This window comes from Apis cerana, linkage group LG5 (genome assembly GCF_029169275.1).
Source record: "Apis cerana isolate GH-2021 linkage group LG5, AcerK_1.0, whole genome shotgun sequence".
Lineage (NCBI taxonomy): Eukaryota > Metazoa > Arthropoda > Insecta > Hymenoptera > Apidae > Apis > Apis cerana.
Genome location: NC_083856.1, coordinates 5,132,365 through 5,146,951, shown reverse-complemented (window position 1 = coordinate 5,146,951; position 14,587 = coordinate 5,132,365). Strand labels below are relative to the sequence as shown.

General features: G+C 27.4%; 3 protein-coding genes across 12 annotated transcripts in view; 1 reads left to right on the top strand and 2 right to left on the bottom strand.

The window, feature by feature from the left end:
• LOC107996569 (papilin) overlaps positions 1–4,722 on the top strand; it is a 124,765-nt gene extending 120,043 nt beyond the window's left edge. For all 9 annotated transcript variants that reach the window (XM_017054677.3, XM_062074596.1, XM_062074595.1 and 6 more), the window contains one exon: positions 195–4,722. In XM_017054677.3, coding sequence (XP_016910166.2) covers positions 195–397 — 203 coding nt within the window. In that variant the 3' untranslated portion in view covers positions 398–4,722. The remainder of the gene's footprint in view (positions 1–194) is intronic.
• Positions 4,723–4,940: 218 nt separating this feature from the next.
• On the bottom strand, positions 4,941–8,601 carry LOC107996523 (potassium/sodium hyperpolarization-activated cyclic nucleotide-gated channel 2). Its single transcript, XM_062075580.1, has 6 exons — positions 8,473–8,601; positions 7,262–7,396; positions 6,804–6,996; positions 6,471–6,662; positions 6,179–6,402; positions 4,941–5,225 (listed from the first exon to the last, which is right to left on the bottom strand). The coding sequence occupies exons 1-6, from the start codon at positions 8,599–8,601 to the stop codon at positions 4,941–4,943; spliced, it is 1,158 nt and encodes a 385-aa protein (XP_061931564.1).
• A 473-nt stretch (positions 8,602–9,074) lies between these two features.
• LOC107996533 (two pore potassium channel protein sup-9) lies at positions 9,075–13,696 on the bottom strand. 2 transcript variants are annotated; one of them, XM_062075577.1, is made up of 6 exons: positions 13,624–13,684; positions 13,214–13,542; positions 12,546–12,701; positions 11,832–12,175; positions 11,546–11,664; positions 9,075–11,418 (listed from the first exon to the last, which is right to left on the bottom strand). In XM_062075577.1, exons 2-6 carry the CDS (start codon positions 13,344–13,346, stop codon positions 11,157–11,159), a joined length of 1,014 nt encoding a protein of 337 aa, XP_061931561.1. In that variant the 5' UTR covers positions 13,347–13,542; positions 13,624–13,684; the 3' UTR covers positions 9,075–11,156. The 2 variants fall into 2 exon arrangements, with proteins under 2 accessions (XP_061931561.1, XP_016910102.1); XM_017054613.3 differs by having other exon boundaries at positions 13,214–13,696.
• Between the last annotated feature and the right edge of the window lie 891 nt (positions 13,697–14,587).

Below are 14,587 nucleotides of genomic sequence, written 5' to 3'. Positions count from 1 at the left end.
TATTTAATATAAAATTAATTTGTTAGAAAATAGAGTATTAAACTCTACAAAGTTTATGGAAATTATTAAATCATTTTATATTTTGATTGATGCAAAATTAAATCTATTAAAATCTGAATACGTAAAATTACTTTACAAATAAAAATATAAAAAATTGTCTTGAATTTCTTGTTAAAATATTCATTTTTTCTCAGGAATCTTCATTCACCCGAATTGCCAAGATAATTCGTTCTTCGCTAAATGCGATCTGATCGTTAAAGCAAAGTATTGCACACACAAATATTATGCGAAGTTCTGCTGTCGATCCTGTACCGAGGCTGGTCAACTTCCTTCCAGAGGTCCTCACTTAAATAATTCGAAAAGAAGGCGAAGATACATTCTGAAGAGCCTCATCTAAGAATCTTTCTTCGATTTCTTCCGGTTAGTCCGACGAACAAAGCAAAGAGCAGCAGTTACGATCAGGCAAATATCGGCTCTTAATGCATAATTTCGATTATTAATTAGATATAAATGAAAGAAACGATGACGAGATTTAAAAGTGATCATTCGATTCGACACATTTGTCTGTCTCGATGGTGTGCCGTGTAAACGTGACGTTAATTCACTGCCAAAGCCTTAGAACGTCTATACATAGATACATTTAATATATAAATTAAGCAACAGCGAGGCGGAAGAACGTGAAGATGAGTCGCATAACGAGATAATGTAATTCTTTTTTCGTTGATGTTTTAATTATATTACTCCGTATATCTTTGTTTCAAAGTCGTCATCGTCGTTGTCGTTTTATGTATGTATATACGATCTGACGCTGGAATCCTAGTCGGTCGAAGCCATATTAGGACAGGAATGATCGCTGTCCACCAGAAAGCGTCTCGAGATTGGATACCCGATCGATGCTATTTTGCTTTTCTTTTCCTTTTCCTTTCCGTTCGAATCGCGTTCGAATCGTTAGATATCTAGTTGTGAGAGTTATATGGAATCATATGATGAAATATGATAATTGAAAGCTGAAATATTTGATAAAAATATCGTTAAGAAGAAAATTTATTGGAAAGAAAATGAGATAATTCTTTAATTTAAAGTAAACTTGAATTTTTAAATTATTATAAATTGTTCTGTTGTAAAAATCTTTTGCAATGATGATATATTTTTTTTGAATTTTGATTAAAGTAACTATGAAGAAAAGATAAATAATCAAATGATTCCAAATATAAGTATGATGGATCTACACAATGATGAGATCTATCGATCAATTTGTAAATGTAACATGAACAATATATAAAAATTTAATCGTTAGGGGAACAAAAGGACAAGTCAAAAGTCAATATGTAATTTTTCTTTTTTTTTTTTTTATGTGATCGAAACAAAGGAGAGAGGCGATAGAGAATGGAAGTGGGAGAGAGAACCTGTACCTATTTGTATGAAGCATATACGTATAAGTATGAAACGTTACGTTGTATAATATAAATAGTTTATTATGCAGTATGCCATTTATATACTCTATAATATTGTTATTACTTATTCCTTATTCGATATTATTGCCATAGCATGAATTAGTCCTTTGTCACGATTGAACGATACTTATATCATAGCGACGATTGGTAATGTGAAGGTGCAACATCGTGACGACGATCTTGATTTGTCAGATGGATTATAACAAGTGAAAAAATTAACTAGATTAGATAAAATTGATTAGACAAAATATTGAGACTTTCTAATTTATTTCTCTTTATTTTTATAATTTTATTCAATTCTATTTCGATAATTGTATAAGTTATTAAAAGTTGCAATTCTGAAAATATAAAATTATAATTTTAGAAAATTTTATTTGCGAAGCTTGTTAAAAAAAAATTAACTCATTGGAAGTTGAATAATAATGTACAAGTATTGAATCACGATACGCACCTTCTTTCACTATATTAACATGTTGCATTTATATATTTGTTCCTGAACATTTTAATCGTAATGTTAACTACATACTGTTACTATATACTGTATCATCTATCGTGATTTCTTGGCATTCGAAAATGAGAGCATACATTACATATCCCATTTTCTTAATATTAATCTAAAACTTATCAACGTTTTATTTTCTTCACAATTTTTTCAAACATATTTTTATTTTATACAAAATAGAAACATTTCTTTCTTATTTAATTATTTGTTTAATAATACTTAACAAAAAAAATATGAAATTTAACTGGATATATAACATTTCCTTTCCATATTTCAAATGAAGGATAATTATTAAGAATATAGATGAACAGAGATAGAAATTAAGATAATTAAGAAGTAATTTATGCTTTTAATTTCGAATTGCCACAGAAATGTCAGTAGCTCGTAGCGTATCAAAATTCCGAAGGAAAAGGTACCAAAAGCATTTATAATTATACATAATATATATATTATTATACATATATTGTAAATGTAAGTTTTACTCGATGATGGAAAGAATCCACGGAACCGTAGGAAAAGATATTCTTCTTTCGTCTGATTGTTTCAGTCACAGTAAATGACAGTGCCTTATTAGAAAGCTCTTCGAAAGTGTCGGGGAAGGAGTGCTAAATAGAACTTTACATACAGAATATCGTTAGTGTAAATACAAAATGTAGCGTACGCGATGCAAAATGAATTGAATTTCAATCAGAAATTTATCGAATAGTCACTAAAACGATATTAGATGATCGTACCAAAGTATCAAATAACAATTCCTCCGATTTTTATATTTCCTTATCTAATCAAGATTATTGTATTTCTTTTTAATTGTATGTTAATTACATAGAATTTATGAAGTTGTAAGATGAAGTTGTAAAATTGCGACAATCACAGTATTTCTTTAGAAAGAAAAAAAAGAAGAAAAAGAAAAAGAAAAGCGCATATCGAGACTTTGATAAAAAATTTTTTATTTTAACGAAAATATAATAGTCATTTGTGATGCATTTGATTGTTTCTTTAATCTATCCGGAGGAATCGTAGAAAAGAAGAAAAAAAGGAAAGAAAGAAGGAAAAATGAAAGAATATTGAGTACTCTTCTCCTCCGTACTCCTTTAGATATGACCAAACTAGACATGACATAATTGTAATAACTAGACTCTGGATATTTATGTATTCATTAAAATTTTAATATAATAGGTACATATTTGAAAATATAAAAAATATCCAAAATAGGATTTTTAAAGCGAATTAAATATACGCGATCTATAGATTTATCCTTTTTTCGCTTTAAATTTAAATATTTTAAATATTTTGACAATCTAAAAAGTTTCGTATAATTTAATTTGAACATTAGAGGTTATTTTGTGACGGATTAATTTAATATTATTGTATTTCATACACAAAATTTTCATTTTTTTTAAAACACAATTAATTTACATATTTTCCTTTTCATGAAAATATGAATTTGCATAAAAATCCTCAGTCTAGTGATAACGTAGTAACACAATATTATTTAGTACATGTATAAATAGTTCTCGTAGTTTTTAACGGGCATGTATGTACCTATGCAATGATTGCATATCGGTAAGAGTAAAAAGGGGAAAAAGAATAAGTAACATAGAAAGAATGTATCGTCTTTGTTACGAGAAATAATATCGAGTCGAAAAGAAAGAGAAAGAAAAAAAAAAGAATACTTGAGCGAGCGCAGTTTCGGTAGATTTTCTCTATTCTATAGTATTCTATAGTAAATAATTTATATTTCTACCGTGTGATTTTTAAGTCTGTACAATGACCACACACACGCACACACGCACACACACGTACACATACGCATTCATTTACACGTTACACATTAATGATGTATATAATTATCGCTATATTACGTAATATACTCGTTTTAATCGACCTATTATCGGCTACTGGATACTCCTCTTGAAGACACTTTGTAGAAATGATCGTGACAGTTGATTCGTCGATTTTTTGATCGATTTTATAAAAATCGATGCATTTTTCTAACTTGTGAAAGTAGTTTTTCGATAATAATAATATTATTCTATAATGATGTTTAGAATGGCTATGATAGTTGTAACGATATTATAATCAAAAGATTTAAGGTAATATTAATGAAGCGTTTAATTCTTAATTAATTTTAATTATATCACGTAAAACTTCGTGAAACTTCTAGTTCTAGGGAATATATTGCAAAAGTAAGATGTCTTTCGATATTAATCATTTTTAAATTTATTATTTTTTTAATTTTATATTTTATATTTCTGAAAGAGACAACATTTCTCTTGTTTTTACATAAAATAAACTTAAGGTAGAGCATGGAACGTACCTCGCGTAGAATCAACAGAAATTTTTTCGAAATTTTTAGTTCTAACATTCTTATATAGAGTTAAAAACAAGAGAGAGAAATTTTTAAACGAATCAACTTCCTTCACGATTGTTCCTACGAATACACCGACAAAGGATTTGAAGCGTAGTTACGTGAAAATGGATAAATAACTAAATTAATCAAAAGAAAAAAAAGGAACGGAAAAATATCAGAGAAAAATATTCTCCAATGTATTATCTATACATGCATATATAGCTCACACATCGCGACAGTGCTGAAGATTTTAGTGAGTGTATTTGTAACTGTAAGTTATACCTTTAGATAATGATTTAATATAATATAAATATATAATTATATAAAATAAAGGTAGATTTAAAGGAATGCCACTATACAAACATTGTATGGACAATAATAATATAAGATCCTTAAAATATATGATTAAATAATGATCAGTATGATTATTATTCTTCTATCTAGAAGTTTTATTACATTCATCGTATCGTGATACAATTATTTCTTTTTAGCAATCTTAAATCTTTCTAACAATTATTCTAATATTTTATTATTATTATATCATTAATTTAATAATCAAATATATTATTAATTATTAATTTAACTATTAAATCTAATTAATTTAACTACGTTTATTTATTACTATATTTCTTTTTCACAAGTGTGGCATGTCTTTTTTATCCTCAATACGAGAAGTATCCCGCATAAGATAACGCTTATGCTGTTCCTCAATCACTACAGCCCTCTCGATCCTTTCTGTCGCAATACTTTCAATCATTGCAAACAGTTCTGAATGCACGGCAATACATTTTCGAAAATCCTTGCGATTTAAACGATATACTTCGCATACTTCAATTGCAATCACGCTTGCGACTCTTCTCTGATCGGGAACCAAGAGTGCTATTTCTCCGAAATGTGCTCCATCGTCCAAGTGACATATCTAGATCAAATTGAAACTAGTTTTAAAAAATGCCTTTTAAAATATAAAAATCCTATTATTTCAAATAAAATGTTTTAGATATTAAATATCTATTATTTAATTTTAACTTTTTAAAAAAAAGTAACATAATAAATTAATAAATTGTTAATAATTAATCCAGAAGATAGAAAATCCCTAGAATCCTTTGTTTTAAGTCAATGTGTCATTCCAATCCGAAAATATATTTAACTATTTCTTCAAAACAAATTTTTTCCTTAATAATTATTAATTTCTTGATAATTTTTCTTAATAATTAGTAAATAAGAAGTCTATCCTTTGAAGTGCATTTTGTTTCAAATTGATATCTCAACCCGTTTTAAAAATATAGCGATATGAAACGACATGTCCGAATCGTGTAAAATTATGAATGAGAGAAATCCACGTGACCACGTGACCTATTTACTCGCGCGTACGCGCGTAGTAAAAAAAACTTGTTTACTCATCGTACGTGACCAGCGCACATGAGGTAGGTCAGTGGACGCACGTGCGAGCAAGAGGTCCGAGTGTGCGAGAAGGACAGCGATAGTGGAATTATCTATTTTAAACGGACGTGTCTTGAAAAGGAAAAATGATAGGAAGAAAAATGAAAAAGCGTTTAAAAGAAGAAGATACCGTCTTTCTGATGTACTAAGAAAAACTAAAAACTGGGAATAATAGAAATATTTTTATTTAAAAAGAATTGTAAGCATTTGAAACGAGACTATAATTTTATTAATTCTATAATAACAATGAAGATATTTTCTTGTTGATATTGCATAAGATTCGATTAGGAAATAATTAGAAGTATCTTTGGAAGGAAAGATTAATCCAAGATCAATGATTTGAATTGCATTAAATAAAAGTTTAATGTATCAAGTTATAAGAAATTGAAGTTTGGGATTGATTTTTGATCGAATAATGTTTTAAGATAATACCTCTTTTCCAGTGGGTGTTAACACAGCAACGGTCCCAGCAGACAGAAAGAACATACAATCACCATGGGCGCCTGCTTTCACGATCACATCGTTCGGTAGATAAAGCTCGAATTTCAAATTCTTCACGATGTTACGCAAAAGAGATTTGGGCACATTTCTGAACATCGACACATTTTCGACTAAGCGATGGCATGATTCAAGGGCAATTTCTTGACGTAAATGTTCTGAAAAATTGAAATATTGATCAATAGGGGGAAAATATAGAGAATCGTAAAATTAGAGATCTCGTTACCTGATAGAGTGAGCATGATAGTTTTCTCACGAAAGTAATTCTTCCTGAAACGATGATAATAATAAGCTACGAGACGGATCTTTATGTGTTTCGGCAATTGTTTTTGATTTACATAAGCAAACAGTTGGTTTATTATCTCTTGAAACTTCGACGTGGGTTCTTTTATTCCCATTCTTACACGAATGATCATCACTAAAATAAAAATATCCTTAATTTATACTTATTTTTATCAATTTTTAAATCATTCAGTAAAAACGTTATTTTCGATAGGGAAATAAATAAATAAATAAAAAGTTTTAAGATATATTAAAATCTGAATTGAAGGAGATTTACCTGCGATATAGAACTCGAGTAATCTACCGATAAGAAGAAGAATACAGTTCAATATTATATGATCATCCAAGTATGGTACCAAATGACCATAACCAGACGCTGATATTTGATCTACGACCATAAAAAGCGCGCATCGAAATCTGAATGTTTTAGAATTGTTGTCCAATTTTATCATCCAACAGTCGGCACACTTCTACGAAATATAACTTTTATTTAATTATAATTAGAGATTCTTTAATATAAAAAATTTATGAAGATGATCATGCAAAAATTGATACACAAATAAGTACAAAAATAATATACACAAATAAATTTAAAGCAATATAAAGAGATAAGAAGCAATATATGAAATAAAATAAAATATAATAAACAAAATAATATATAATATATCATAAACAAAGTATGCTTATTCCATTTATTAAAATTTAATCAAAATCTTATTATTCCTACAATCTTACTTTGGCATTAGTTTTACTGAGGTGAAAAGTTAGCACTGGTATTAAATAATACAGACACGCGAACCAATATATTATAAAAATTGCCAGCATAAGCGTGCTAAACAATTCATAGGCATAATGCTTGACTTCAAAATGCTGAAATATGATTATATAAAGAAGTATATAAGATAAAGATATATTTATATTAACTTCTTTCAAATTTAAAAAGAAGAAAAAGTATTACGATAAATAATTCAAAAATTTGTGAATCGACGTAGCCATAACGGATTAACTTCAGGCAAGGAAGGATATTGATCAAAGAAACAAAAAAATAACTATTATGTTCAGGTAATTTGCGCCAAGGCAAAGTTATATGATCCCATGGTAACGAAGATAGAATATCAAATATCAGGAAAGTTTTTAAATAATGTCTAGGAGATAAAAATTATACTTTATTAAAATATGTAAATATTAATAAATTTATTTTTTTTTAAATATTATTTTTAAAAAAAGTTTTAGTGTGAAAATTGAGTAATTTTAAGTTATTGCTTAAAAGTTGTCAGTATTTTCTTTTCTAACGAAATTTTATATATTTAAAAAAAAAATTAGAAATAAAATATCTTATATTCATGTATTAAAAAAAGATATCGATTAATTAAAGATTTAAAATTAGTTTTAAATCTTCCAAACATTCATATTTTTTTATTCTGGGAAAACAATTTCTAGATAATATTTATCTTCAACTTTAAATCATTCAACTTTCATTCTAAATATTTTTTAATATCGCATTAGTATTAATAATATTAATAAATTTTGTAATTTTAATTACAAAAGTATCTTCAAAGGACCCAATTCGACACACATTTCATATTTATCGTAATATCCAGTAAAACAATTCATTATTATATCGATCCAACAAAAACCATAAATCAGAAGATTGAATTTATCCAATCCAATATCATCATGGCTCATTATAATAAAACAAACTGAGAATGGAATTGAAATGAACGAAACAATGTATATCACTGTCATTATCAGATCCCAGAAAAATCTAAAAAATTGCTTAAATGCAAATAGCATCTGTTTAATCACTTTTAAAAAACAGTTTTAATATATTTCTTGATTTTTATTGTTCTTTCTGAATTGATTAAATACCTCCAATTACTAAACGGGTGAATAATCCACCAAAATCTAAGCATACTGTGCCTTCGTTTTTCATTAGCGATACGTGCCAAGCTGTCGAAATATTTTTTTGCCCTGGGTGTCTTTCTGCTGATTTGAGTTATTAAACTCCATCTTTCTCCGAAGGACAACTTCTTGTCATCATCTGGTATTTTCAATGTACATACATGATCCAACATGATGGAATTTCTCTATTTGCTCTATTTTATCTTTAATCTATTTAATTAAAATTATGAAACTTGAAAATATGAAAATTAAGAAATTGAAAATGTGACAACTTAAAATTTGAAATCTGAAAATTAACAGCAACATAATAAAATCTGTAATAAAATTTTAAAATTTTTGTAATATAACACTTGAAATTAATTTAGAAATTTTATATTTAAAATCTGAAATCTGATATCAGAAATTTCTGAATTTTTTAATTTATAATCTAAATTTTAAAAGTTGAAATTATATAAGTTTTATATTGAACATTACTATTAGATAATATATCCTTAATATAAATTTACTTCAATATTATTTCTCCGTTTCTATTTCAATTCAATTTTTTCCTTCTTTAAATCTGACGTATTTTATCAAATGAAATTTGTCAATTGTTTATTATTCGTAACTAATCGTAACTAAGCAGGGAAAAGATAAAAACGAACAATGAAATAGTGAACTGTTGTTTATTAAAAAACTGTCGATGATAAAAAATATACCCAATCCTTATAATTCGACGAACGCCTATAACTAAGGTACATGTATACAAACGAGTGCGCACTATCGTTTTATTCTGTGCATATCACTGTGACAATGTACCATTCAACAACGATTTTCATCTTGGTTTCCTGATGAACGAACATAACAGCTTTTTGTGCGTGTGTCGATCGCTCGGCTCGATTATCGATAATTGACAAAAACGAAACGTGAATTTTGAGAATTAATATAGTCTTTGTATACCGGTGACTGAGAATTCGAATCAATAAAAAGAAAATATTTTTAAATTTTTTTTTAACCCTCCAATCAGTTTGATCACTGCATCTTGGTGGCATTCTTCTCTTATAATAATTTAATTGGATTAAAATATTTATCTGAATATTCTTCTATTAAATGTGTTTGAAATATATGAATATTTGAGAATCTATAATCTAATTTTGAAATATTATAGGAATAAACTTCAAAATTCTTTCTGAAATAATAATTTCTTAATCGTCTAATCTAGGAACCATTCTATAGTTATTCGAATTTTAATAACACAGTAATTTAATTATTTAAATATTTATTAATTTAATATTTTCAAATTTAGAAATATAAAGATTTATGATTAACGAAACGAAATAAATAAAAAATATATAATAATTTTCAACATTTTGGAGGGTTAAAAGAACCCCTGGATAAATTTTCTATTAAAAATAATAACGGTTAGCTAGTTAATTTAACTTCAACTATCAGTCTTCCCGGATATTTTTGTCTATCATTTGATATACATTCTAATATTAGTTTTAAAAAATACGACATTATGGTGCGTGTTTACGCTGTGAGCATAATAAATTGGTATCATTTCGATCGTAAAGGAATCAATCTAATTTACAATCTTATTAAATTAATAACATATGAATAAATATGTATATGTAAATAATATTGATTAATTTACGATCGTAACTTTTATACAAAATCATGCTACTTTCTAAATATCGACTTCTTTCCTGTCAATTTACGTAGATTTATCATGACTTTCGTATTTACGTTTACTAGTATACAAACATCAAGTCGTATATATATGTTTAACAATCACGTTACGAAGCTTGGATATTGTTCATCAACAAATATCCGAGTTTTTCATTCTTTTTTTTCCTTTTATAAAGCGGAATTTATTTTGTCTTTTACGAGGATTGTTTTGTATTTAAAATTTTTATGAGAGAATGTTAAAACTTAACAACATTTTTCATTGAATTCTATTTAAAATGTTTTATATTATACACGACAATAATCAAACATCTGTAAAGAAAAATATAACAAATTAAACAATTTTTATCTGAAAGAGAAATTTTATAATTTTGCACTTTGAAAATATATTTTGAATAAAAGTTATTTCATAGCATTTTAATAAAAATTCAATAATAAAAAATAATAAAATAATAATAGAAAATTTAATTATCAGGTAAGTATTAATCATAAAACAATCCTCCAATTTCAATTTTTAATAATCTTCACATTGCGACTAATCTCTTCATTCTTATAATTATCCAATAAATACGACACAATATGAATTCGGTTCAAAATTTGTCGGATATTAATGGTACGATACGAAATGTACGAAATCGTTATAAAATCGTTTACAAACGATCAAACACCCTCTTCTTCGTTTCTATGTCTAATGATAATATTACAACATGAGCCGAATAATTATTTTTTCGTATTCGAGACATATTTCACTGTTTCTCGTTAAAATCTCTTCAAAAATTGATGACTGAGCGTGAATAAGTCCTCAAATATCCTCAAAAGATACACAATTGTGTCCTAAAGAACACAATTTCAAATATCGGTCCAAATTGAATCATCTCTCAAAAATTCCATTAAAATTCCAATTATAAAATTATTTCCATTTTCATTCCATTCATCGACACGGACCATTTTCATGTATTCACATCTATTTTGAGTCGATTTATTATACGTCGATACCAAGTAGTTCTCTGCTATCAGCTCTCGATAATCGACGACGTAAACTGCGACGACGAAACTCCTTCCATCAGACTGATGCGCGTTTTACGCGAATGCTTGAGGTCGAAGGAGGTCTGTACCCTTGATAACCTTGGTCCAAAAGCTCGGTATTGGGTGGTCCTAGACAGGTGCACGAGCATACGCTCACACAGTCATCTGTATCATGAACTATGGGCACATGGCTGGCTAATATTTTTCCATTCACTGCAACCACCTCGCCATCCAGTGTTAAAACATGATGAGAAGCCGGTTGAAGTTCGTTGTCTTCGCGACGAACATCACCGGTGTTCCTGTTAGATGAAGAAGGATGATTATAAATTTAAAAATTTTATGAATAATTTTAAAAGATAAAGAAACAAGATATAATGGAAATATATGTATATATGTGCTTTTTGAAATTTATAAACGTTTACTTACATTGTCATAAAACGAAGTACGAGCAAGTTTATACTGGCAGCAACGACGGCCAAGCCAAATAGGATAAAAACTAAGCTTAAGGCCACATATCCAGGTTTATTAGAAAGTGCATGATCATTCTGAAATGATAATAAATCAAACATATATTAATAAAAATTTTTTTATCGATATAATAGAAATTATAAAAATCTTAAATCTAAAATCTAAAATAATTTAAAAGATATAAATGAAACATTACTTTTTTTAATTTTTGATATTAAATTTTAATACTAATTTGTAAATATACCTGTAATGCGACATAATCGCCAAAACCAATGGTAGTTAGCGTAACGAAACAATAATAAAAGCTATCAAAGTAGCTCCATCCCTCATAACGCGAAAACACAGCCGCTCCAGTCGTGATAATTATGCTCGAAAGTAAACCAGTGGCGAGCATCAGATTCATCTCAGTTGCTTCTGTTTTTTTGCATCTCATATAAGTTTTCGCCCGCTTGATTACTACCGAGGCGAATTTATTCAAACGTTCACCGATACTTTGGAACATTACCAGACCCAGAGGAATGCCCACCATGGCGTACGCCATGCAGAATGCTTTACCTCCTATGGTAACTGGCGTCGAGTGTCCGTAACCTCGAAATTTTATGAATAATTGTTAAATAATGAGTATCATAAATGAAATATTCAGTGAATATTTCTCTATTTTTTTACATTAAATTATTTTTTTTTATTTTTTAAAAAAATATATAAATCAATTATTTTAATTGAAAATTCTAAGAATAATTACCAATTTAATGTAATTTCTGTTAATATAGAATATTATTTGTTTCTTTCAATGTAATGCTAATTTATTTAAAGGAATTAACATTTTGTTTTTTTATTTTACAAATACATGTATATTAAAGGTTTCAAGGTTGAAACTTGATATTGATTATCTACGATACATATTTTCATCTTTATATAACCATATATAATAATAAGTACTATGGAAAATATCATTTACCTATCATAGCGAGTACAAGAGTGGCGAAATAAAAGGCACCAGCGAATTTCCACTGAGGACCTGCTTTATGTGGCTTGTTTTCTATTATTACGATCTCCAGCATTCTATAATCCTCCTGCGTAATATTGTATTTCTTCATCATATTCCGACGAACCTCTATAATCATTAATATAAATGAAAAATTGTTCGAAAAATTCTTTCTTAATTTAATTATTCATATATTTTATTAAAATATTTTGTAAATATTGTTAGATATTTATATGTTGCTTTGTTAATTCATATGAATGTTTTCTATTCTGTCATTTTCAATTTTCATTGTTTTTATAATAAATATTGGAAACCCCATAATTTTCTTCTTTATTTATATCCTTTAATTCCTAATACTATATATTTATATATATTTTTTTTAATCATACTTAATAATTCACGAATATAAATCCAAATATAATACCGAATATTATTAATCATTGATCACGAATATAATACCAAATCTACATTCTCTTATACAGGGTAGGCAATTAAAATATTTTACTATTCAATTTCTTATTAGTGAAAATTAAAAAAAATTACCTTCAATTCCTATCATCGAGATTTTTTATTAATTTCTTTCAATTACAACATATTCATGCATTCACACATGAAACCTAACAATCGAAACAATAACTTACCCGAAAGAAACTCCCACCGTTTCCTCTCAGTGTTCGATTCCAACGCATCAAACACCGCGGCACCAATTAATAAATACGTGAACGTGCACACTACTAATGATAAAGTTCTAACATTCTGTCTCTTCATTTTCATACAATCCTCCAACAACGAGAATTAATCCGTGTCGAATAGCCACAAAATCCGGCACACCTCGCAACGATCTGTCACGTTTCTTCCTTCCTATTTGCTCATCAACACGAACACGCGACGCGTGTCGTTCATGATTCTTGAAAATTTGAAGGAAGGATCACAGACATCTTTCTCTTTTTTTTTTTCTATTTTTTCAATGCTATCGATTAATTGACGACATGTTATTGATAATATTGAAAGAGAAATAAGACGATTATATGAAAGGTAATAGCCACAATACCCAATTTGCTTGAAAAAGCTCGACTCGACACACGACTGGAGAGAAGTATTGATTAAATTCGAGAACGCGGCAAACTCCATAGAAACGTGGCCAGTGATGTACGACAAGGCTGACTATCGGTAAGAACGATTTTGTAATTTTGATTTTGGCGATAGACATGAGTGGTAAAGTAGACGGTTTAGAACATAATAATGTACACGTAAATTATTGTAAATAAAATCTTTTATGATGAAATTAAAGAATTAATTAATAATTCTAACATTATTAGTAGTAAAAGTTGGTTAAGAGTCAGACAGAAAGCTTTGGTAGATTGATAAAGGAATTAATAGAGAAAAATTGATTTTGTTAATAAATTTGAGTGATAAAATTAGACAAAAAGTGTTTAAAGTGATGTGCATAATGTGTAAATTATTGTGAATAAAATATTTTAAATAAAAGCAATAAAATAATTATTATAACATTACAATAACAATCAGTCAAGACAAAAGGATAACAATGGACTAATTCAAAGTTAATATAAAATTTCAATATTATTAAAAACGAAATATAATAAAGTTAAATTATTACTCTTTGTACTTTCTAAATCATTTAGATTTAGAAAATAATAAAAGAACTTCACTGCTAAAAGATGGCAATAAAAAGAGATTAGTATGCAAACATATATTTAGAATTAAGAAACTATAAAAAAACAATTCGATAATATTCAATAAAAAATGATAATGTGAAAAATAAGTATAAAATTTACTAAATATGAAAATAATAATCATTCACAATATATAAAATTTCGTTTTTGAAAATATTACATACTGTTAAGTTATATTCTCTTAATATAAAGTTGAAAATTTGATCAAAAAATTCTGGATTTAGAATTTCGTATGCCAATTCTTGTCAAATTGTATTCTCTTAATACAAAATCAAAATTTCTGATTGCAAAAATTTAAAATTAAACGAATATAATTTGATA